At 53.4% G+C, this 24,353-nt stretch overlaps 10 protein-coding genes across 10 annotated transcripts; 3 read left to right on the forward strand and 7 right to left on the reverse strand.

Moving 5' to 3' along the window:
- Positions 1-180: 180 nt before the first annotated feature.
- Positions 181-3,324, forward strand: M409DRAFT_69762 (uncharacterized protein; the record flags this gene model as incomplete). Its single annotated transcript, XM_033818426.1, has 2 exons — positions 181-2,416; positions 2,459-3,324. 2 exons carry the CDS (start codon positions 181-183, stop codon positions 3,322-3,324), a joined length of 3,102 nt encoding a protein of 1,033 aa, XP_033662292.1.
- A 363-nt stretch (positions 3,325-3,687) lies between these two features.
- On the forward strand, positions 3,688-4,803 carry M409DRAFT_69763 (uncharacterized protein; the record flags this gene model as incomplete). The annotated part of the gene is made up of 1 exon (XM_033818427.1): positions 3,688-4,803. One exon carries the CDS (start codon positions 3,688-3,690, stop codon positions 4,801-4,803), a length of 1,116 nt encoding a protein of 371 aa, XP_033662293.1.
- A 443-nt stretch (positions 4,804-5,246) lies between these two features.
- On the reverse strand, positions 5,247-6,283 carry M409DRAFT_59114 (uncharacterized protein; the record flags this gene model as incomplete). Its single annotated transcript, XM_033814101.1, has 2 exons — positions 5,247-5,936; positions 5,975-6,283. 2 exons carry the CDS (start codon positions 6,281-6,283, stop codon positions 5,247-5,249), a joined length of 999 nt encoding a protein of 332 aa, XP_033662294.1.
- A 457-nt stretch (positions 6,284-6,740) lies between these two features.
- On the reverse strand, positions 6,741-9,566 carry M409DRAFT_69764 (uncharacterized protein; the record flags this gene model as incomplete). Its single annotated transcript, XM_033818428.1, has 1 exon — positions 6,741-9,566. One exon carries the CDS (start codon positions 9,564-9,566, stop codon positions 6,741-6,743), a length of 2,826 nt encoding a protein of 941 aa, XP_033662295.1.
- A 436-nt stretch (positions 9,567-10,002) lies between these two features.
- On the reverse strand, positions 10,003-11,930 carry M409DRAFT_69765 (GMC oxidoreductase; the record flags this gene model as incomplete). Its single annotated transcript, XM_033818429.1, has 3 exons — positions 10,003-10,832; positions 10,893-11,470; positions 11,533-11,930. 3 exons carry the CDS (start codon positions 11,928-11,930, stop codon positions 10,003-10,005), a joined length of 1,806 nt encoding a protein of 601 aa, XP_033662296.1.
- Positions 11,931-12,409: 479 nt separating this feature from the next.
- M409DRAFT_28141 (uncharacterized protein) lies at positions 12,410-13,441 on the reverse strand (the record flags this gene model as incomplete). The annotated part of the gene is made up of 1 exon (XM_033808897.1): positions 12,410-13,441. The coding sequence occupies one exon, from the start codon at positions 13,439-13,441 to the stop codon at positions 12,410-12,412; it is 1,032 nt and encodes a 343-aa protein (XP_033662297.1).
- A 295-nt stretch (positions 13,442-13,736) lies between these two features.
- M409DRAFT_69767 (uncharacterized protein) lies at positions 13,737-16,318 on the forward strand (the record flags this gene model as incomplete). Its single annotated transcript, XM_033818430.1, has 3 exons — positions 13,737-13,875; positions 13,927-16,013; positions 16,070-16,318. The coding sequence occupies 3 exons, from the start codon at positions 13,737-13,739 to the stop codon at positions 16,316-16,318; spliced, it is 2,475 nt and encodes an 824-aa protein (XP_033662298.1).
- A 1,103-nt stretch (positions 16,319-17,421) lies between these two features.
- M409DRAFT_28143 (uncharacterized protein) lies at positions 17,422-18,682 on the reverse strand (the record flags this gene model as incomplete). Its single annotated transcript, XM_033808898.1, has 4 exons — positions 17,422-17,587; positions 17,639-17,980; positions 18,036-18,065; positions 18,120-18,682. 4 exons carry the CDS (start codon positions 18,680-18,682, stop codon positions 17,422-17,424), a joined length of 1,101 nt encoding a protein of 366 aa, XP_033662299.1.
- Positions 18,683-19,071: 389 nt separating this feature from the next.
- Positions 19,072-22,110, reverse strand: M409DRAFT_69769 (uncharacterized protein; the record flags this gene model as incomplete). The annotated part of the gene is made up of 1 exon (XM_033818431.1): positions 19,072-22,110. The coding sequence occupies one exon, from the start codon at positions 22,108-22,110 to the stop codon at positions 19,072-19,074; it is 3,039 nt and encodes a 1,012-aa protein (XP_033662300.1).
- Positions 22,111-22,907: 797 nt separating this feature from the next.
- On the reverse strand, positions 22,908-24,247 carry M409DRAFT_28145 (uncharacterized protein; the record flags this gene model as incomplete). Its single annotated transcript, XM_033808899.1, has 2 exons — positions 22,908-23,754; positions 23,814-24,247. The coding sequence occupies 2 exons, from the start codon at positions 24,245-24,247 to the stop codon at positions 22,908-22,910; spliced, it is 1,281 nt and encodes a 426-aa protein (XP_033662301.1).
- Positions 24,248-24,353: the final 106 nt, after the last annotated feature.

Genomic DNA, 24,353 nt, shown 5'->3' on the forward strand with positions numbered 1-24,353 from the left:
CGCCAAGATTTCTGATCGCTCGGGATTGTCACCGGCTCACATGCAAAAGTCGTGCGCTCTCGGGCCATCTCTTTCGCCGCCGCTCACATCAACAGCTGCCATCTTGGACCTTAACTTGACACCAGGTGAGTACATAAAAAGTCAGAAAGCGCCGAGAAATGCGTGCTGATCCCAGAGCAGATGGACCAGACTGCGGTGCCCAAGTTTGGCAGCTTCAAGCCGAAGAGCGCTTCCAAACCGACGCCACGAGAAGACGAATCTCAGAACAGGTCCAAGCGTGAGGAGCACTCGAGGAAGCACCAGGGGCGTCACGATGAGGATCGAAGACGGCATCGTCATGACCGGCGCGAGTCGAGGGAGCGGACGTCTCGACAGGAGCTGTCTCATCGGAAACGAAGTCAAGAAGCGCGTGCCAAGACACCGGATGAACTTCCCATAGCCACGGACGAGTTCGAGGAGTCCAGTCTATTCATTGTCGATCGTCGCGGTGACTCGAAGAATGTAGAGTATGGTAGCCTCCATCGATACAGCATCCCCGCTTATCGCCGCGTTGGTTATGGGAAAGTCCTGGGTCTTGCTGGATCAACCAAGATAGACAGGGATGATAGTAGCGACAAGGAGATCCGATTGACGACTCTCGACCATCGCCAGAGGAAACCGAGATTGCTCACTTCGAAGCACGGCAGAGGCAATGAAAGCAAGCTCCGTTTCGTACTGTTCACCTCGGACAACAACGATTCGACTGAGAGTGACTACATTGACTTACGACCTTCACGAAAGCGCAAACGTGGATCTGAATCTCCAGAGCCTGCTGCCTTTACTGTCGATTACCGTTCAATTGAAGGAAAGGCCAAAACATCATCTCAACCCGCAGATGAAGATCTCGAGATCGATTCAGACTCTGAGGGGGAGGACACTGATCTGGACTTGCATATAAGGCAGCAAAGCGCTGTACTGTCCAAAGCTGCCAAAACAAACCCGAATGACTTGAATGCCTGGCTTGCACTTTCTGACCACCAGGCCAAGCTGGTTCGAGCGGGCGCCCTAGCAGTATCCCTGTCGTCTTCAGAGAGAAGGACGCTTGCAGACCTTCGCTTGTCCATCTTGAATGAGGCCTGCACTCACATCACCAAAGGCACCACGTACCGCGAGCGGCTGCTACGCGCTATCATCGATGAAGGGACAATTGTCTGGGATAGCGCGAAACGAGCGTCGAGGTGGATAGAAGCGCTTGCCGAATGTCCCGGCAGCATCATGTTGTGGACAGACTACCTGAATTATGTTCAGGACAGTCACTCCGGCTTCAAATTTGAAGATTGCAAGGATGCCTTCACCCAATGCTTGCGGATGCTGAAAGTGGCTGGGGAGAAAGAGGGAACTTCGACCAGTGACATTCAGGTCTATGTTCTGCTACGACTCACGGCCTTCATTCGAGATGCTGGTTATGACGAGCTGTCCATCGCTCTATGGCAAGCAGTATTGGAATACCATCTGCGCATGCCACCACAGCTACGAGAAGCATCGCTCTCGGATCGTTTGGCCTCGTTTGAAGACTTTTGGGAAAGCGAAACTCCACGAATCGGCGAAAATGATTCGAAAGGATGGATGCACTACGAAGAGACGAATGAAAGCACCACTAGGACTCCTGCAAACGCTCAGCAAAGGCCAATCGATCGCAAACGTCCCTTCGTGAGCTTCGCCGAGACAGAAACTGCCCTTCAAGGCTTCATCTTGCCGGCTTCGACCGAAGATGATGATGCAACCTCAGATCCCTTTCGGTGCGTCATGTTCTCAGATATCAGCGAGATACTTGACCTTGTCAGCAGCGAGCTGCCTACGAAGACGTTGATCAGCGCTGCTCTCTGCTTCTTTGGGCTGCCTTGCATAGCCTCCACCGATGAAGCGTCTCCAAAGATGGCTTGGTCCCAAGATCCACACCTTGGGAGTGGATGGACAACATATGCTGCTGTGGATGGGGTTCTGAACACATCCGTTGGAAATTTGCAGTGTCGACGTGAGACAACCGACAGCCTGTTCGATGATGCTTTTGACGACTTCGCTCGTCGCTTTGATACGAGCGCTGACGATCCCCGAGGGCTGATCGATTTTGTCGACAGGATACTGGAGGCCATCGTAGCGGTAGTCCCTCAAGACGACGACATTGCGGAGTATTTTCTAGCTTACAAGCTTCAGCTATCGCCGGTCGAAGCCGGAAAAACTGCAAAACGTTTGCTCAAGCAGAGACCATCAAGCCTACGCCTCTACAACGCGTATGCTTTGATTGAGGCAAAGAGAGGCAACTTGGACAAGGCGCAAAGTGTCTGGACAACGGCACTAGGCGCGGACTTGGGCTCGGCTGCGAGAGATGGCGACGTTGTCCTCTGGCACAGTCGCTTGCTTGCACAATGCAAAAATGGTCAAGATACTGCTGCTCTCAGAGATATTCAGAGTATCGCAGAGTCCGCTGCTCGACACGTGGTTGCAGAAGACGACGCTGGCTCACATGTGAAGAGGCTGAGGGCTAGAAGGCTGCTCAAAGAAAGACTAGACCGAGCACTTCTCGCGCGCAATCATCTACACGGTGCCCTGCTTGTTGACTGTCTGGCCTGGATGGAGTACCTTGCTAATGGTCGTGACATGGACCGTACTTTGCAAGTCTTTCACACTCAAGCCTCGAGGTTCAAACGGAGTGGTTTGACAGCTGCGGTCGAGTTGATCGAAGAATACCAAGCTGGGTTACTCAAGCTGCATGTTGATCGACAACGACCTTTCAAGCCGGCTGCCTTAAAATTTCAGCTCGAGGAGGCTTTGAAGCTATTCCCAAGCAACAGTTCTTTGCTGGAACTGCACTCTAGCATTGTAGCACAGGATCGGCTTCGAAGTCTCGTCCGAAATCAGCAAGTAACCCATTCAGCCGACTTGTCGATTGTTCAGTGGTCTTTCAAGATCGCTGAAGAGCTTCGTCGACTTGGAGACGAAGCATTTGGATCGAACCCCAACACCGTTCGTGCGACGTTCTCGAAAGCGCTGTTGAGCGCAGACAGTGCTGTGAATCACTCGCTGTTCCTCTGGATGATGTGGCTCAGGTTCGAGCATGGACAGACCCATCGCCTGGAAGGTACAAGGAAACGGGAGGCTGCGCAACGAACGAAGCAAGTCTACTTGGACGGCTTGAGAAGTCTACCGTGGGTGAAGCAGTGGGTGATCACGGGCATGAAGTTTCTGTGTGATGGCACCTTGAGCCAGGGTGAGCTGAGGCAATCGTATGAAACGTTGGTGGAGAGAGGAATACGTCTGAGGGTTGATATCGAAGACATGATATGAGAAGCGAAAGCATTCGTCTTCCCACTACTGTAGCATTGCCGTTTTCATTCACCCAAATTTAACGACGTTATGTCAACGATATACTTTTGACATGTGACAGTCAAATGCCGATGGTCGGAAAACTCGGACCGACTCGCCAACTGCGTCATCTTTGCTGGCGCAGACATGATGCTCACGCGATGCATTTGCAAGCAACATCTTACCCAACTCCTCGATATACACGACTGGAGCCGACCTACTTTGAGATCATTCTCCGTCCACTGGAGAACTACCACGAGGATCTTGAACTACACGCCTTCGACATCGGCGGGATACAATAATCTTCCATTCGGACCCACTCCAAACCCCACCTATCCCGCAACAATGGATAAGATGAAAGGCATCGCCAAGGGCGGCTGGCACTCAGCAGACAATAAAGTCAGAGGAAACAGCAGCAGTGGCGGTGAGAGTAGAGGCATAGGCATCCACCGCGACACCTGGAAGTCGGACCTCAAAGGAAAAGTGACCGGCACCAAGAAAGACCCCTACGAAGAGCAGAAGAATCACACATCCCGACCCCTCGCCAGCTTGCAAGATCCGGATTCGTTCGGACCGCCGCCGAAGCATTCGGCGTATTACGGGGCAGATGGTGTGAGTCGGACGGGGACCGGGCTTAGTGGTGGGAGTGCGAGTAGGACGGGGACTGCATCGAGTGGACCTAGCGGGGGATGGGGAGCGTCGGCGGTGCAGAGTGGATATGCGCAGCAGAAGCGGGAAAGAGAAGAGCGAGAGAGGCAGATGCAAGAGGAGCAGGTACAAGAAGAGAAAGCTGGGCCGTATAGGACGGATACATCAGGGCTGAGGACGGATCATCTTCCAAAGCCTCCGGTAAGGAGAGGGGAGGCAGCGAGTCCTGCGGGTGTTGCGAGTCCGGTCAATAGGACTTCGTCTCCTGCGCTGCCGCCGAGACAACCGCCTAGACAGGCTGCTGCTCCGCCTCCTTCGTTACCGCCGAGGCAGAATGAGTATCCAGATGAGTACACGCCTGCCCCGCCGCCGGCGTATAATGAGGCTTTGAGAGATCCGCCTGTACAGCAGAATCAAGACCCAGCAGCCATAAATCAAGGAGCAGCGACTAGATTAGGACAAGCAGGCGTTTCAATCCCTGGGTTCGGGATAGGAGGAAACAACAACAACTCCCAACCAGAATCACCCGCGACACGAGGCCCTCCAGCCGGACAACTGAACGAGCTCCAGCAGCGTTTCGCGAGGATGAACACTGGCGCCGCTTCGAATAATGCTCCTTCGCCTGCGAGTCCGACGTCCCCAGCAAATGGACCGGCAGCTGCTGCAGCGCAGAAGAAAGCTCCTCCGCCGCCTCCGCCGAAGAAGGCTGCTTTGCACCCTGCTGGCCTGCAAAACTCTGGTCCTTCTGGCTTTAATGATGAGCAGCCGCCTCCGCCGCCGCCTTTGCCGATGAGTAGTAAGCCGAGGCCGTAGGGAGGGTAGCGAAGAACGTTGAAAGAAAAATCGCTTGAATGGCACGATGAGGGTTAAAAGGGTTGACACATGTTCAGAGCCACCTTCCTGCCTCCCATTTATTATTGCTCGTGGTGTGTAGAGACGAAAGTGCCATGGTCAATCCACCGCGCTTTCCACTGCCCTCGAATCAACAGCAGAAGCTACGTGTATGGGCACTGCTTTCCTTGTGGAACCTCAGCCTCCTCCCAAATTCTCAATCTCTCCCCTGAGCACCTGAGCAGCACATAACCATATTTTCGGGCCCTACGATATGAGTATCTCAGGATCGCTTTTGCCAGCAGGATACGCGTTTGCCATACATATCACTAGCTCGCTACGCGATTACGCTGGACCATTGACACGATATCGCTACGCACATCGACCGGCCTCGCACACTTACTCGCTCCACGATGGCAGGCGCTTTAATCGACCTGCCCGCCGAGCTCAAGCTCGTAATCTTCGAGTCTCTCACAGCCGCCGAGATCCAACAAGCAAGACTGATCTCCCGCGACCTCTGCGCCTTCGTCGACATCAACACCACCACCCTGGCGCGCACAATCCGCAAACGAGAATGCGCCCGCCTCGCGCGCGAAATCAAAGACGCCGTCGACTACAAAAACGACTGCTTCGACTTCCTCCCCGCCCTCCGCCGCTAGACGCGCCGACGCGGCATCTCGACCTCCGCCCGCGTCCAGCAGTTCAACGCCCAGCTCTTCGTCATGGCCCACGCCGACGCCACCGACGAACACCCCGAAGACTTCATCCTCGAGTTCGCCGCGTGCGTCGTGCGCCGCCTGATGGACGTCCACATCTACAACCACCACTCCGAATACCGCGGGCTCGTCTCCGCGCCGTTCAGGAGCCTGCCCCTGTTTCTGGACCTTCTGGAAAGAGACACCGAAGTCCACTTCCGGCGTGATGGGAACATGACGAAGCAGATCGCGGAGATGTTCGAGAGTGTCGTGGAGCACGGGCTGGGAGGCGAGGTCTTCGATCAGGATGTCGCTGCTCTCGGGAATCCTCTCACGCCGTATATGGTCTACATCGCTCCGCACGACGTGGCGACGACGTTGGCCGGGATCGCGGGCCCGGTCTCGGACTTGGTAGACGTCCTACATATTCCGTCGATACCGTCACACGCTATTGGCACTATCGCGTATTTCTGCGACGACGCCGCTTTCAGGGACGATGTTCTCTGGCGATGGGCGACGCAGATTTGGAAGGGTGGGTATATGGATGCGGAGTTGCATCGGGAGTTGATGGGGTTGTTTGGGTGTTTGGAGCGGCCGTTTGGGGAGATGACTTCGCAGGCGAGGAGGATGATGGATGCGGGGATTTTGGAGAGTTTGTATATTTGTTGAGAAGGGGGACATGCTGTCGTTGGATGATGGGATGGGAAGGGTTCGATCGTTTGTATTGATGGTGATGATGAATTAATGGGCAAGTCTTCGAAATCCATGCCGTCGGTACAGCTCAATTCCAACCAACTTCCTTCACTCAACCTCTCACAGTCTCCACAATTCACGTGCTACCCACATCCTCCCCTTGCCTCCCCTTATCTCCTCACCTCCCCTCCACCCCATCCCCCTCCCACTCATCCCCTCAACATAAATCCCACCCCCAACTCCATCTCCTCAAACCAACCACATCTCCCAGAAGCCGACCTGGTCCAATCGGTAAGAGCCTCAAGCGGGGGGAGGTGTTGGATACAGGAGGACCCACGGCGAAGAAGGGCGGCCATTATTCATAAATATTCCTCATTTCATCTCATCTCAAAATCTATCTGGTATCTCTGTAACTCTTATATAACCGCTCCATTCAAGCGCTCGCTCGCTAACATTCACATCGCATCAAATCAAAAACTGCCAGCGCCAACACCATCCCAAAACTCCGTCATTAAAACCCACCTCCTTCCTCTACAGCATACTCCTGACCCCCTCCAACCTCCACCGAACGTCTTTCAACACCTTACTATTCGGCCTCCAGCTCTCGAATTCCTTTACCAGCTCCTTCACCTCCTCCTGCATCTTCGCATCTCGTCGGACGATGTCTTCTTCTAGCATTCCTCGGACCGCCCAGGGTAGGACGAAAGGATTCTTGTCCACGCCCATTGCACCGGGTGCTTCATAGGCGGCGATCGAAGGTCCGATGCCGGGAGGTGCGAGGCTGAGCGAGGAGAGAGATCCGCGACGCATGTGGTTCGCGGCGTTCATGTTAGTTGGGAAACCACCAAGTGATGCTCGACGCTGGGTTGCAGCTTCCATGGATTTGCGCTTTTCGTCGGCGTTCGTGGGTGGGATGTATAACGCTGGAGAGATTTCTGTGCTCTCGAGGGCAAATTCGACGGCAGTTTGGTAGACGGCTGGATCGTCGTAGACTCTGCTGTGTCCTTCGCCGCCGACTAAACTGCCAGCGACGGGGGCGGATATTTCCCTCAACAGGCCGTGATCGCTGACGCAGAGGTTTCTCAGCTTTACGGCGAACACGATCAAGTGCGAGAGGAAGTTGGAGGTATGCAAGCGGCCGTCGATGAACACGATTCGGTTCACGTATGGGTGCGTGAGGGGAGCATGTAGACTCGACTCCAAGCTCACGAGCTGATCGTCGATGCTTCCGCAGAAGGTCACTCGTACACCTTGCCGCAAGCATATATCCAACGACTCTGCATAAGCGACGGACACCTTGGACTTGCTGTCACAAAAGTCGAACAGCTCCAATGCAGAGCCACCGAATAGCCGACTCTTGTATTCAAGGAAAGGCCCGAGATTGATTCCAGCCATCGCACATACGCCAATGCGAACATGAGGCGACAACGCACCAAGCTGGATGAGCTTTGCCACTAGCATGATAGCCACCGGCACGCCCTGACTGTGACACGCGACAAGGATGAAGTCCGCCTGACGAAGATGAGACAGCCAGTTCAGGAGTAGCTTCCAAAGCGTGTTCACCCGGTCTGCAATGATGCCTTCTCCCTCAAGTGCAACCTTCTCGACTTCTACGTCCTTCACATCAGGCTGATGATCTTGACACCACTGCTTGATAGACGCAGCGGCATAGTTCGCGAACCGTATCGACGTCCCAGTGGGTTGACCAAGGACGCGCTGGAAGAGCTGCGCCGGGAAGAATCCATGCACACCTATAGCGATAGCCTTCTTTACTTTGGGTGGGTATTTCGTGATGAAGGGGTGCTGAGGTGGTGGCAGAGCCGCATATCCAGGTATGTGCAATGTCTGCGCAAAGTACTGGGCTAATCGCTCGAGATATCCAGGATTCGGTGCAGGAGGATACACCTCGCGGAACTTGGGAAGGATGAGATTGGGCCGTGCTTGCAATGGTTTCTTGCCTCTCTGCGCTGGTGCTGGTGAGGCTTCTGGTGTCTCTGCTGGTGTCTGGAATTGGGAAGCTGATGGAGTCGGTAACTCAGAGCCTACAGGTGTGGCTGCGGCCGTTGTCTCTCCTGACAAGTCCTTCGGCTTCTCTGGTCGCCCACGCTTAGGCCTCAGGAGTGAGCTGTTACGTTTGAGCTCTGGCTTGGCTTGTTTCCGCTGGTCGGGCTCGGTGTTGAACTGCGCAGCCTCAGGATGGCTCTGAGAAGGCGTGTCTGCAACTGCTATCTCCCCCACGTCTTTCTGCGTGCCATCTTGCTGAGGCCCCGCCTCTTTAGGTGTTTCTTTTGACCAGAAAGCCCAGCCTGACGACTTTGGTCTTTCCACTTCAGTATTATCATTTGCCTTTGACGGATCTGCTGTCTTCATATCCTTCGCGGTCTCGGCTGGCTCCGCGGTGGCTTTGGTGTCAGAGACTGGTAGTTGTTCCGTCTGCTGCACTTCCTCATTGTCTTTAATCTGTTGACCCTCTTGCTCTGCCTGCTGATTCTGTGTACTGCTCCACAACCCAAACCATGATCTCGTAGAACCAGTATTCATGCTCATCTCCGGCCTTAATTGCGCAGATGGGTCTTCAGCACCATTCGCGGCGTTCTGTCCAGCTTCCGTGCCATCTTTCGGCACTTCCAACTGTCCTTCATTCGGTGACCTAGGAAGTGGTGTACCACTTGCCTCCTCTGCAGCCACGTCTAGATTGACCTTCACACTGCTCTTGGCCTTCTCCCCATCACTGCCATACCCATCAGGTCTCGACCACCAGCCAAACCACGTTCCAGACGCCGGCCTGATACTAGCAGCATCATCCTTTCCCTCTCCCTCCCCCATCGCTGTAGGTTCAGGCGGCAAAGGCACGTCCTCCACCTCTTTCCTCTCCTCAGGCCCTGCCGATTCTTTCACCTTCTCACTCGACTCAACAGGTTTCTTCTGCTGTTGCTTCGGCGGCTGGCTGACATCGCTCGTCGCATGCACCCTCGTAGGCTCCGCGATCAAGGGTATACTCTTCCGACTGCTCCCCCTTACACTCTTGCTCACGCTCTGACTCGACCTCCTCTTCGCATCGTTTTCGTGGTTGTTCACCAAGGACGAAGACTCAGAACTAACGCCTCGATCGACCTGTATACTCTCCCTCGCAACCTGTGCAACCGGACCGGCTTTACTCTTCCACGACGACGCCGAGTACCAGCTGCCGCGATTGTGATTGTTCGGTCTCGTCGGCGAAGAAGGCGTTCCTTCCGGCGGTTGTACTGTCGACGTATCAGGCGCGTCGTCCTCCTGTGCAGCAGGGACGTCCGATTGGCGAGGCTCATCAGGCTCGTTGTCGTTGGCCAACTTGCTCTTCTTCCTGGCGGGCGCCATGTCCGACAGGCACTCGGGCGCGTACGCAGCGCCCCTCTGTCAATCAATATCAATCAAGTCAGCCGTTCATGTTGTTTTCTCGGTGATCGAATAATAGCGCATAGCAAGGTCACATGCTGCGGCGTACCTTGAGGATGCGTCTGTTGGCGCCGCCTGCCATTTAATCCCGCTCGTCTTTGAGTCCCGGTCGCACGTGATTGACGTCACTGTGATGGCGACGTGAAAGTCTATTTCGGCACGAGGGCAACGGCCGCGTGGGATATCATAAACTCTCTCCTTTCTGGCGGTCAGCTGCGAAAGTACTTTGCATGTGATTGACAGTCGTCAAGGCTGTAGAGTTGTTGAGAAGGCGACGAATAACAGTACTAGGTTCCGTCACCTGGCGAAACGAGACGAAAGCGAACATTCACTTGCGCTCCCCCGTGCAAAGCTAAATTCAAGCACCCGCGTCCTCCAATATCACATCAGCCCCTTTCTCGCCGATGGCATACACCGTGGCCTGCAGATGCGCCGATATCTGCAATGGCATAATGCTCGCATCCACGACCCTCAATCCTTTCACCCCATACACCCTCAGCCTCTCGTCGACGACCCCCCCCCCCCCCCCTTCCTTCCCCTCCTTTCCACCCATGGCACACGTCGCGACGGGATGCCAATCCGTTGTAGTATTTCCTACGATCCACTCGTTCCATTCTCGATTGTTCACGCCCTTAGGAGGCCAGACTCGTTCTTTGACGAAGGACTTGAGCGGTTCAGCCTCGAGAATTTTCTGACCGAACTCAGCGGCGTGGAGTTGGACTTCACGGTCGATTTGGCCCTCGTCTTCGTAGTATCGAGGATCGATTATCGGAGCTTCATGCGGTGCTGCCGGGTTGATATGAATGCTGCCGCGCGAGAAAGGGTATTGGAGGATTTGCAGCAGAGTGGCGTATTTCTTGCCCGGCTGGACCGGCGTGAAAGGGTTCCAATTGCCCACGTCGAAGATGTACTCAACATGGCCGCCGTTGGCAGAAGGTTCAAGCCGACTAGCGATAGCTTTTGAGAGGAGGTCCGTCGGAGTTGACAGATGCGAAGTCAGAGTAGAGATGCCTGCTTCTGGCACCAAGGTCGACAGCGGGATGTATGCCATCGAACAGGAGAGCAAGGTCCTGGGGCCTGTGAGGCGAGTCTTGTATTCTTCGTCTGCAGCAGCAGCAAGCTTGGGGTCAACGCGAAGGTCGTCGAGGGTAGGGACGGACGGATCTATGTCGTAGATTGTTGCAGTCACTGCATTCACAACGGATTAGTACATCGGCTGAGAACAACACAGGAGAAGAGGAGACCGACTCAGATGATCCTGTAGATTCTCGCCCACATTCTTATTCACCACCTTCGTCTGGGCCCCCGCTTTCTCCAATATCGCAGGGTTTCCTATACCAGACAGCTCAAGGATTTGTGGCGACTTGATACTGCCAGCGGACAATACCACTTCTTTCGAGGCATGGGCAATATACTCTGACCCGTCGTGCTCGAAACGCACGCCCTGGGCGATCCATTCTCCCTCAGACTTCTCGAGCACAACATCACGCACTATAGCACCAGTCAAGACCGTCAAATTTTTACGATCCCTCACCGGCTTGTAGTACGAAGTGGCAGAGTACTCGCGAGTTGCGGTTTGAGGATTGACTGCCACCATGCTCGTCCATGCGCCAGTGTTCGAGCCTGACATGTGCATTTTGTTTGTTGCAACACCAAGGTTTTCGAGTGTCTTGTGCCAGTATTGATGGGGAACCGAATGCTCCTTATTGAACGAGACTGTGACTGGGCCGCTCGTGCCATGTGCTTCACGATCGTAGTGGATGGTATGTTCTAGCTTAGCCTTGTCATTAGGTTCTACGAACATCTCACTCTTCTTGTAATAGTGCCTGGTATGTAAATCAGCTTCCTGGCCATGCAGTCGAGTAGAGTCCAAAACGTTAAGGCTCACAGCATGTCGTTCCATCCCCAACCCTTGCATCCGAGCCGTTCCCACGCATCCAGGTCATCGCGACTAGGTCGGTTCCATATCATGAAGTTCAGCGCCGCCGAGCCTCCGAGTGCTTTCCCACGAGGCCATGCTAGCTTTCGACCACCAAGCTGTTTTTGCGAAGTTGTTTCGAATTGCCAGTCGTACCCTGTGCCTATCCCTTCACCCCATCGTCCTGGCACACTGACTGCAGGTGTATCATCTGGAATGGCATGTCCAGCTTCGAGTACGCCAACGTTCAAGTCCTGCCTTTCGCTCAATCGCGCCGCCACCACAAGGCCAGCCGTGCCTCCACCGATGACAAGATAGTCGAATTGCTTCTCAGTGAAAGCTTTGGCCGCATCGTCTCCTTTGGCCATTGTCGGAAACGCAGTCGTAAATGTCTTCGAAGTGTTGCAGTATAGCGGGGCATGCCACTATCGGTCGATCCACTAAAAGATATGGTGTGGAGTTCGAGAGCTGTCGTTTCTGCTGATATAATGGCTGTGCCAAGGGTACCTCCAGGGGCGTTCGGCTCTTTGCGGACAAACTGAACTGAATACAGACGACTGGAAGATATTTTCTGTAGTCATCGTCGGCGTTCGCATACTGCCTTCCACATGTAGATAGCTCGTCGAGCTGGACATGGAGTCTGCAAATCAAGCTCATTCAAGCTCAGCCCCTCTAAAGAGAGCAGTAAAATCGTCCGTATTCGTACTGAAATGCCGGTCAAGTCTGTAGCCTAATGGATAGACTTCTCGCAATCTACCAGAAGTGGCAGTGGGGCTGAATAGTCAACTCTTGTGACAATGCCGTTACTGTTCCATATTGCTTGGCCGACTTTTAGTATCGAGGACGCTCATAGAGGTGCTTCAATACTCGCAAGAACGTCTTCGATAGCGTCTTCAATGGTCAGGCCGTCAAGTAGCTCTCGAACGGCTTCTGGATCGCTTCCCCACACGAGACTCTTCTCGTTCTCTGCCGTAGCCAGGACCAGTCGATGCGGATAGATCTTGCGTGCAGCCAATGCCACCAATGAGGGCGGAACATAGTCAAGTCCATGAACTGGCGCCAAAGCCCGGCTGAGAAGACGCAGTTGCCGCGTGGCCGTAGCTGTTACTCCTCCCTTGATATATCGGCTGTTTCGCATGAAGACGACAATGTTGTGGACAAACTGAGCCATCTCAGCCGTGATGAAGATCTTGCTGGTCAGTGTTCGTAGATAGCTGATATCCTCTGGACTGAAGCTCGGCATCGCAGGCTTTTCTGATGAACCCTCAAGGTGTGGAAATCCATCTCCTTCACCGTGCAAGTGTGACAGACAGAATATATCGTTGAGATGGCGAAAGAGACGGGCATCGGGGCTCGAAAGTACAACAATGAAGAGAAGATCCTTGGGTGCCACGTGCATCGCAGACCTGGTGAATATACGCTTTGAGCGAAGCAACTCGAAGGCTTGGACCTGAACACTTTCGTCTGCAGTATCAAGTCCGGTGGCTATGATGACATCCGCAATTCGTCGTTCGTCCAACTTATTGTTACCGATGCTCCCAAGTCGTCCGGGTTCCTGGTCCTTGACAGAGGTGAAATTGATCGAGACTCTGACCCTCGGCATCGTCTCGCCACGATCAGCCATTTCGTCCGAGTCTTCATCTGCCTCGACCAGTAGGGCCTCGTTGAACTCATCCACTGTGATCTCAGGAGAGCATTCGATGAGGACAGGCTGAGTGCCAAATGTCTCCATGCACGTAAGCTCCAACTCGCGATGGAGACTGCCGGATATGGCTGGATCTGTAGAGAAAATACAGTGTTCTTCAGCGACCATGGAGAGGAGAAGTGCCAGCTCCAGGTCTCCCAGGTCCTGGAGGCGATCTTGCAATGCTGGGTCCATTTTGTCTGGCGCTTGTTCTGGTCGAGGACGTCTTGTCCTATAATCTCTGGATCTGGTGATCAGACATGACCTTTTCTTCGCTTGAGTCTTCTTTCAAGGCATCCTCTTTGATTTGATTGACATCTGAGGTGAAGGGGAGGAGTGACGTTGTTCGCGACGTGATGTTGGCCAGGAAGCAGCTCCGCTGCACGAGCCACCACCATCTCACAGGCACAACTGGAAGCTTCAAGGCGACAACAATACTGACCTTCCACATACCATGACTCCCACGCCATGAGAGGGCAGATACACCACAATGCCGAAGCCTACCACCAATTGGGAGAAAATCGGTGACAAGTTCTACCGACGCATCCAGCTGTACGACTCCGTCTTCGACCCGGATTTGGAACTTGAGAACTACACCGTCACTGGCGCTCCCTACAGTGGTGCTGTAGGTGAGCACCGACTACCAAGAGTTTTATATCGCAGATACTGATTCGGTGTAGCCCTGCGACGAGATGACAGCAAGATCTACTCCTACCGCGGCACTCAAGCGGCCAAGTCGACGATAGACATCTACAGTTGCGCCGGCAAGCTCCTCCGGCAGATCTCCTGGGATAGAGGCAATGTAAAATGCATAGGCTGGTCAGAAGATGAGAGGCTACTGCTCGTGACCGAAGATGGCACGGTGCGCATGTACACGGATCTACAGGGCGACTCTACTCCATTCACGCTCGGGCATGGCGCTGAAGAGCATGGGGTGAAAGACTGCAGGTTTTGGTCGAATGGATTCGTGGCGCTTCTGGGCAACAACAGTGTGGTGGCAGTCACACGATATGATGAACCGCGACCGCAGCTTCTTGCATCTGCGCCTCCGGGGGAGGTGGCTTCGTGGGCAGTCATTGCTCCAGAACACACATCCTCGCGGGCAGTTGAGGTGCTACTGGCTATCGACAGTAGTGTCTACGTTGTGGATGCTGTCGAGTGCGAAGATCGCGGCCTCGAAGCGGGACCTTTCCGACACCTTTGTGTTTCGCCGAACGGCAAGTTCATTGCCTTATATACCGATGATGGCAAGGTCTGGGTCATCAGCAGCGATTTTCAAGACCCACTGAGCGAGTATCAATCCAAGGTGAAGACTCCTCCCAAGGACCTCCAATGGTGCGGAAACAATGCTGTTGTGTTGGCGTGGGAAGATGAACTCCACCTCGTGGGACCGAACGGAGCTTTTGAAAGATTCGACGACTACGCCTCGTTTCTGCATCTTCTTCCGGATATCGATGGCATTCGAGTGCTTACGAACGATAAGTGCGAGTTCCTCCAGAAGGTGCCAGAGTCTGTCGAGGAGGTCTTTCGCATCGGTTCTGAGACACCATCTGCAGTACTCCTAGATGCGATCGATCAGCTGGAAAACAAGTCGCCCAAAGCGGACGACAATATCCAACTCATTCGATCAAAACTTGACGAAGCTGTGGACGGATGTGTTCGAGCCGCTGGGCAAGAATACAGCATCCATTGGCAGAAGCAATTGCTCAAAGCGGCTTCATTCGGCAAGTCAGTGCTGGATTTGTACAGCAGCGACGATTTCGTGGAGATGACCGAAGCTCTGCGAGTCCTGAATGCTGTTCGCTTCTTCGAGATCGGCCTGCCGTTATCCTACGATCAGTACTTTCAACTAACGCCTGAGAGGCTCATACAACGACTGGTGAACCGGCAAGAGTATCTTCTAGCGTTGAAGATATCCGAGTATTTGCACCTACCGGTCGACCGGATCTACGTCCATTGGGCACGACAAAAGGTGCGAAGCTCGGACGCTGACCAAGACAACATCTGCGAAGAAATCATTCGAAAGCTCAATGGCAAGCGAGGCATATCTTTCGAGGAGGTCGCCCGTGCGGCCTACGACGATGGCAGAGATACACTCGCTACGAAGCTGCTGGAGCATGAGCCACGGGCGGGAAAGCAAGTACCTTTGCTAATGAGTAATGGAGAAGAGTCAATCGCGCTCGACAAGGCTATCGAAAGCGGTGACACGGATCTGGTGTTTTACGTCTTGCTAAATATGAAGAAGAACATGCCCTTGTCCAGCTTTTTCAGGACGATCAACAGCCGGCCGATCGCAACAGCCATCGTCGAGTCTTCAGCCAAGGATCAGGATCAGGAACTTCTCAAAGACCTTTACTACCAGGACGACAGAAGACTTGATGGAGCCAACCTCCTCATATCAGAAGCCCTCGATTCAAGCGACATTGGGCCTGCCACCGACAAGCTCAAGATGGCCGCGAAGCTGCTGCGTGACAGCAAGGAGTATGCGCATCAAGTCGCCGCAATCGACGATGCACAGAGGCTGTTGCGTTTCCAGGAGGTCTTCGAGAAGGAGCTCAACGATCGATACGTAGGACTTTCTGTGAACGAGACGCTGAGCAAGCTGATTAAGAACGGTAATATGAAGCGGTCTCAGAAAGTACAGAGCGAGTTCAAAGTCAGCGAGAAGACGTACTGGTGGATCAGACTACGGGCATTCGTGAGTAGGAGAGACTGGAAAGAATTGGAAGAGATATCGAAGGGAAGGAGGAGCCCCATCGGGTGGGAGGTAAGTTATCGAAATCAGCCTCGTATCAGATATGCACATGCTAATGTTGACTATAGCCTTTCTTCAACGAGATTCTGGGAGCTGGGAATCCCAAGGTCGCATCTGTGTTCATCCCTAAATGCACCAATCTCACCCCTCCCGAGCGGATTGAGATGTGGGTGAAGTGTGGGATGGTGATCAAAGCAGGCGAAGAAGCTCTAAAAGCGAAGGACCGCGCAGCACTGGAAGAGTTGAGGACGAAAGCGACTGGTAATGGCATGCTGGAGATTGATAGAATGATTGCACAGCTGCAGAAGGGACGATAGGTGGATATGTTCGTCTGAACCGGCAATTGAAGGAGAGAGCACCGGCAGTTGCTACGTCCACTCTTCACCGCGCCACTCCAAAGGCCGCGTAGTAACGACATCAACCGGCCACCATTACGGAGAACCTTGTCGAGAATGCAAGGTACAATACCGAAATTCCCTACCGAGCACTATCGACCTAGGTAAAGACGAAGTAGTGTACACCAACGTCTCACCAGCATACCTCATAAACAACCATCTAAATCTCCAACCCACCCATATGCCCTTCCCGCCATTATTGTCTAAACCCCTCACAATAACAACTATGCTCCTCCTCCCAACCCTCGCCTCCCTCCTTCCCCTCCTCCCCTTCTCAACCTCCCAATCCCTCCTCTCCGCCCCATCTCCATCTCCACACCCACCCCACCAGCCCTACAACACCTCTACACCGCCCACGTCAACTGCCTCCAATCCCTCTACGAAACCCAAGGCCCCTCCGGCATCCGCAAAGCCATCCCCATCGTCGGCGGGAACTTCACGGGTCCCAATGGACTGAATGGAAAGATTCTGAACCTGGGAGCGGACTGGGGTTCGACGGATCCGCAGACGGGAGTTTTCACCGCGGACACGAGGTATAATCTTGTGACGGAGGATGGGGCGAATTTGTGGTTGAGGACGAGTGGGAGTGGGGTCCCTGCGGGCGGACTGCATTTGAGGGTGGTGATTGAGACGGGGGATAAGCGGTGGTATTGGTTGAATAATGTTGTTGGTGAGTTCTTGTTCTTGAATCGTCTGGGGAGAGGGGTTGATTTAGGGTTTTGTTTTGTGGTAGCTGTTGGAGTGGTGAATCGTGTCGCTGGGAATGATACGGCGTTTACGTTGAGGATTGATGTTTGGCATGTAAGTCTTGAGAGAAAGCTTCTATGGGGATGTGGTGAAAGGGGCATTGCTGATATTTGGAGCAGCTGGCGGGCGAATACACGAACACAACATTCGTCAACGGGACGACGTATCCCTGAGGACATCGCCACGCCTTTCGAACTTGGTCGAGTCAGCGCCCCGATGTATAGTACCTATTAAGTATGCACAGAGAAGCTCGATATCTTCTGCCGTGTGTTTCATCATCACAAGCCAAAATCCCGTCGGACAGTCCTGCCTTCAGCCTTGATATTGACCTTCCACAACTTGTACGCATTGAAGATGTAGATGCCGCCCGGCACGAAGGCGAAGTTGTTGGAGCCATTGCCACCGACGGCGAATTTGCCGATGAGGACACCTTCGGGGTTCCATCTAACGCATCATTTAGCTGTGATAACTTAAGTGGAGATGAGATGGGCTTACACATGAACACCATCAGAAGTGGCGGAATAAACATTCCCCAGAGTATCGCTGTGGATGCCGTCGGGGAAGCCTCTATCGCTGTAAGCGAAGACCTGGCGGTCCTTCAATCGCTTGCCATCTTTCGTGATCTCGTAGCGGTAGATTGTCGCCGGTGCCGTGTAGTTGTCCTTGCCGGGAAAGGTGTGCACGCCTGTGTCAGTAACGTAGATGTACTTCCAGTCGTATGAGAGTTCGATGCCGTTGGGTGCGATGAAGTAATCGGCTACAGCCTGGACGACACCGGTGTTTGGCTCGAAGCGGTAGACTTGTGGTCGGATACTTGGTTCCGGGGCGAAGTACTGCCTAAATAGAGTGATCAGTCCTCAGGTGGACGAAAGACAGCCTTCAAAATACTTACCAGTAAGCATATCTCGCGTCCGTAAACCAGCTACAATGGCTACGTTAGCTCTCACGTCTACTCTAAGGCAATATGAAGACTTACAGATCACCAGTCCTCGGATGCTGCACAATATCATTGATCGAGGAAAGATTCCGCCCCAAAAAATTGTTCAGGATGACCTTGCTAGTATTCTTCGCGGGATCGACCAGAACCAACTGGGATGGGCCTCGTTGCAAATCGCCCTCATCGCAGAAGACAATCTGTTGTCCTTCATTACTATTCGGTGCGGTGCCAACAGGGTAGAAAGCAGTTCCGCCGTTGGGCTCGGCGAGGTTTGGGTAGCGGATGGACGAGATGGCGTCGTTGTTGCTGATGTCGATGACGGTTACGTTGATCGGGTTGTCGAAGTCGCCGGCCCAGTTGCTTGTGGCGTAGATTTTGCCAGTGTTCTGGTTGTAGATTCCAGCCTCGTGGAAGGCGTCCCAAGGTAAGTCGGCGACGAGCTTTTGGCTCACGTTGTTGCCCAGGACTTCTGTCTCGAACGACGGATCGTACGAAATGAACGACACCTGCTCTGTCGAAGCATTGGCGATGGCTTCGAGACTGTAGGCGTAATCGAAGCTAGTTGCCAAGCGCAACAAATCCACGTTGGTGATGTTGACCATTTTGCCGAAGGTACTGCTTCAACCTTCCAAACTTCGCCGCCGGCAATGACGACCTCTTTGTAGGACGAAAACTTCTTGATTTGATGAAGCACGCCACGCTTTTGCCAACGCTGCCATGGCGGCTCAACATCGCATTAGCGACGTCATTTGCATTTAGCCAGGAACCGACCGTTGCGTTTTGGTCGATCGGGCGAGTGCGGGGGCCAGATGAGGAGACCGGCTCATGGCACAATGGATGCCGAGCCTCGACGCGAGCCACTTCCTTCCATTGAGGCATCCACTTCTGCAAGACATTGCCGATAATGTGGTGACAGGCTGAGGATATTGCCAAGCTGTCATGAGCAAAGCAACGCGTGGGCTAGACTAGGGTCGTACTCAACGCCTTTGCCTCAGTCCAACTTCACTCGACTATCCACCGTATTCGTTCTGGTGTAAACCAGCGTCTCGTCGGCCTCTCTAGTGGGATCCGTGGTGCTGACGATGTGGTATGAGAAGTCAAGCTCTCCGACCAGTTCCTTGACGCCCGCCACAAGTTTTCGGAGATCATCGTGAATGAACTTGGTTCCGATCTGGACCACCGCAAAGCTCGCGTATCCAGGCTCAGCGATATGTCTGATGCTAAGAATGTCTTTGTCCACCGAATCCAGCTTGCTCGCCAGAAGCCATGGCTCAGGAACTCGCAAGTATGGTGGAAGAGCTTGCCCACCGCTAACAGCAGCCGACATGAGCGAAAGTAAAGTAGTGACTTGTTCAGATGTCATGTGCGCTTCTCCCACGAGCCGTTGGAAATCATGCAGCCATCGCAGACTGTCTTGTGTGCCTTCTTCTCGTAGCTCCGTGAAGCTGTACGAAGCCACGCTGACGAGTGACATGAAGTTCAGGATACTTTGCAGTTGAGTCACAAGATCCTGGTATTGCTTCCGTGGAAATTGCCCCCCAACTGGAATATCAAACTTGAGGAAAGCCGACTGAGCCCGCAAGCCTTGAATCGTCAAGTTGGCTTTGGAGAAGATCTTATTCCGGCTCTTCTCCAACTTGCGGCCAGGGCTGTCTTTGCTGCTCATATCACCAAGCTCGTCGCGAAGTCGAAGTCGAACGGTCTCGTGGGTTACGGAGTAGTAGTTTGCGAGGAGGTACAATGCAGAAGCCAGGTTCTTCCTGATTTGACTGTGCTCCGAGATGGGATATGGAAATATCGTCCAGACCCAGGCAACGAAGAACCCTGCGCAACAGGTTGCCACACGAATTGGGCCCAGCTCGTAGATCGGATAGTACTCTTGTCCGTTCGAGGTTGCAATCTGGACTCCCACTTTGCGGACCTGGAGCTCGTATCCGATGATTAGACCGACCGTGACTTGACTGACCAACCCGACCGTGGTGTACTGCGGATACTTTAGTAGGATGTAGACACCGCCATGTATCACAATGAAGAAGAACACAATCACACCGGCCGTCTGCCCATCGACGATATACCAGGCGATCCAGGCCGCTATCAGAGCACCGAAATTGGCGAGTACTCTCAGGATGACATTCCGCAAACCCTGGCCAGCAGTAGGGCTCATTGAAATAGACACCATGATCTGTGCCCAGAACAGCCTCTCCTTGGTGAAGAATACCTGTGTATCTTTGAGGAAGCTGATGACACCGATTGACAACGTTGCGCAGGCGACGCGGAATCCAAAGGACGACGCGGGCGATCGAAAGAAGTGGGCGATCTTTCTGAACTGGTTGCCAAAATGTTCCCAAGTGTTCTGGGGAGGAAGATGCTCAGGATCTTTCTTCTTCTTGTATGCATCTCCGAGATGAACTTGTGTGTTGTGGCCGTCGGTTTGGATATCACCTTCGCCGTGCGCATCTTCGTTGTCGTGGAAGAGTGCCAAGAACCATTTCCTCAATCGCTTGTACCCAGGCACGACCAGTCTCGTCTTGCTCAGTTTTCCGCTGTCTCGAAAGTTGTCGACGGTGATCATGAGCTTGTGGAGACGTTTGCTCATGGTCATCAGAAGGAACTCGATGTATAGACACAAGAAGAGCTGTCGCCGTAGCCGCCTGTGAGGTTCCGAGAGAATGCCCTCCTGCATCCATTTGGGGGCATCGAAATCTGCATGGTCTCCATTCTCAAAGAAATCTTCAGGCAAATCAATGTCATGGATGTGACACCAGCCTCGTAGCATCGTCTTCTTGCTCTCGCCAAACTCTCGGTATTTGCTTTCGAAATAAGTCGTGAAGGCCTTCTCGCCCGGTTGTGGTACATTCCCGTTCGCCTCGACGTCGCTGCCCTTCTTCGCCGGCTTAATGAGCTGCAATGTAAGCAGTACGTGCTGCAATCCATCGTCGATCGTCTTTGACACCATATCAAATGGTTCACGAAGCTTGCTCATCAACTCATGCCATTCATTGATGGCCTCGATGCGAATCTTCTCCTGGTCATTCGGCGCTTCATCAAGACTCGTAGAGGCAAGATTAACAGATCTGTCCCAACCTCGATCTTCTGCGACACGCTCGAAAATATCCGAGAGGGAGCTCAGGCTCAGAGTCGGGACCATGACCAGACGAAACTGGCGATAGCATTCTTGGATGTCGTCGGGACCCAGCTTTCCCATTGCGATTTCTCTTTTCGCAAACGGCAGATCTGCGCCTAACTTTGCGTGCAATGCAGCCAGTCCTTGCACTTTCTCCTTGAATTCTTGCGCCTCCTTGCTCCTTGGTGGCTTTTCACCAGCTGTGTTCGTTCGTTGAGCGGCAAACATGTCGGAGTCTTCAAGACTATGCAGGTACTTCAAGTTGGCTCGGACGGCACCTTGCAGTGACGTGATATAAGTGGCCATTGACTTAAAGACGACCTGCCTGCTTGTAAGAGGAAACACCAGTAGAGACACGACTGCAGCTATGCCGAAGCCGGTGAGAAAGGCAACCAAAAGCTGCTTGGTGAAAGCCTCTGCCTGAGCCATTGTACTGAACTGAGGCCCGTAAGTCATGGCGACGTTGGCAAAGACAGCCCAGAGAATACACGGAATGGTGTATTGGGGCTTTTTTCCTCGAATGACACTGATAATGTAGATCTGGACGAAGAGCCAAACTCCCGCCACAGCCGAGCCAGAAGAGTTGTATGTCGCAGTCGCAGCTCCATTGGAAGGCGTCCCGCTTGTCCCTGGTCCACCGGTTCCTGGGCCGTGATATCCAACACTGTTGACTCGTGCCTTGACGGAGCAATACAAGGCCAGCAGCGTAATCGCGGCACCAAGACAAGTGAACAGAACATTGATCAGCATGGTCTGGAGGAACTTTGCTCGTGGCATGGTGCCGACCGCAAGTATGACCATGATAATGATGAGGTAGCCCAGAGTGGTGAAGTAGTATGCAAAAGCCGTCCATTGAAACAGGGCCAGAGAAATGGTAGGCGCAAGTGATCCTTTGAACAAGGACATGTAGGTCCTCTTGTCGATGCCGGTCTTCGCCCATAGCGCCTGAATCCTCTGCGACAGCGATGTCTTCGTTCTGGACCCATCGTCTCCATGGCGGCTGTTGCTCGATCCTCTTGATAGTTTTGGGCTCGTAGGATGTCCATTGGCAGATTCAGTCTCGGCTTTTTTGGTGTTATCGGAAGACATGTTGGCGACGTTTGGCGAGCAGTCTCATCGTAAATTTCCCATGCCAGCAGGTTTCCAATGGCCCAATTCCAGTCTATAGAGAGCAATGCAAAAAGTCACAAATTGATTGATACGGCTGATGAAGAAGAGATCCTTTCGGAGTCGGTTCTTCTCGGCTCCTGCAGGACAGCTGAGGCAAAACAGTGATGAGAAATTAGACTTCGGCTGAGGCTCGTCATTTCTGATTCCGATGCTGCCGCTCGTCCCCCCGACCAATTTTGCAGACCTTTCTTGCTTTCTTCAATGATGCACAAGAGAATAAAACGCTCGAATTTGGTGGCGTGGTCGCCCGAAGAACGCGTGGATAGAAGATGAGGTCAGAATCACATGGAACAGCCATTGGACGCTGCCGACGAAAAGCTGAGGGAACCGATTGCCCAATCTGGCCAGGCCAACGGCGTCAGCCTTACAGGTAACGTGATAGGACAGCAGTACACACTCCAGTCGACCTTGGGGCGTTGAAAGTGCAGTAGAGTTCTCGTAACGGACTACAAATGGCTATGGTCAAAACACGAACATACCCAGATCGATGTGAAACTCAACGCCAGGACTTCTTTCGCGGACGGCCGAGGCACCTATTCAAGGACCGCCGGCCAAGCACTCGTATCTTTCAAATACTGCTCAATAATCGCTCCATAGATCACCAGATGGAACTCCTTCGTCGGATGGAAGACCTTGCCACGCCAGCCGATGCTATCGCCCCAAAAATCGTACTTCTCACTAGTACCATTGCCAGACGGAAACTCTTGCACGTACAGCGCTGCGGCCTTGTTGACCGCGTGTTCGTCGATCGTGGACCACACGGCGTTGAGATGATCGGTCCAGAGGGTTGTGTTGGGGTCGAAGACGATGGATTCGGCGTGTTTGTTTACGATGGTGTTCAGGTGCTGCATAGCTGGGTCGTTCGCCTCTGCGTCGTTCTGGTCGTAGGGGTAGTGATAGAACCATAGGTTGGGATTTTTCTGATCGGGCTCCTGGATTCCGGGTTCGCAAAATCGATGACCGTACAGAAAGCCGTCGATATCGATGTATTTGACGTTTGCCTCGCTGTCCATTGCCACGGCTTGCTGAATGGCGAGATTCAATATCCGACTCATAGCATTAAAGTCTTGCCGTAAAGCCGTCGTTACCATAATGTGCGGTTCTCCATCGTCGTCGGGGCTGGCTGTCCTTGCAAATGTCACATTATCGCATCCCGGATCCGTATCGTTGAAGAACTGAGCGTAGCCAGTCACATAGAGCCTGAAGTTATCGCCGCTAGCATCTCGACCAAATGCGACGATTGTCTTGATCAGCCCGTCCAGCTTCGTGACGAGAGTCTTGTTGGGAGTGATATGATCGCCGTCCTCGCTCAGCAAAGACCACGACAGAGCCCGCTGCTGGTCACAGGTCCGATCCTCGAACCCGACGCTCAGGGGAAACCTATTCGAAGTACGTCAGCGCTATCGCCGTCGGTTGATAGATGTGTTGTGGAGATTCACGGGAAGCTCTCCATGATGCAGCTATACAGCAGACCCGGGAAGTCAACATCATCCCCTCCAATAGTAAGGGTCCCCATGCTAGGCCTACCACTGGCCGGCCGTGGGTAGTACTGCCAGTCAGGTTCCGCGCCTGCTTCTTCTGGGAAGAACTGGTACGCCTCGACATCTTCCACCTTGGCTCCGGAGCAGACTACGTTGTTGAAAACACCGCCCCCAGTTGTGGCGAGGAGATTGTTCGTGTCGACTGATATTTCGACAGGGTAGGCACCGTTGTAGCGAAGACATCGTCTTCCATCGATGTACTCCCCGGCACCGACGCCTGAGGCGTAGGAGTCGCCCCAGGCGGTCCACTCGAAGCCTGGTGATCTTGTCCTGAGGAAGTTGTGAATAGGGGAAGGTAAGCTTGAGGCGTGAGCAACGAGACATGAGAGCATGAGAAAGGACGCCACTTTGTCAGGTGCCAACTGGCGAAGGACGGAGTTTTGGACGATCCTTCAGGCAAAGAGATATTGCAAAGAAAGGGGATACTTAAAGCTCTAC

The sequence above is a fragment of the Zasmidium cellare genome, assembly GCF_010093935.1.
Source record: "Zasmidium cellare ATCC 36951 unplaced genomic scaffold M409scaffold_41, whole genome shotgun sequence".
NCBI lineage: Eukaryota > Fungi > Ascomycota > Dothideomycetes > Mycosphaerellales > Mycosphaerellaceae > Zasmidium > Zasmidium cellare.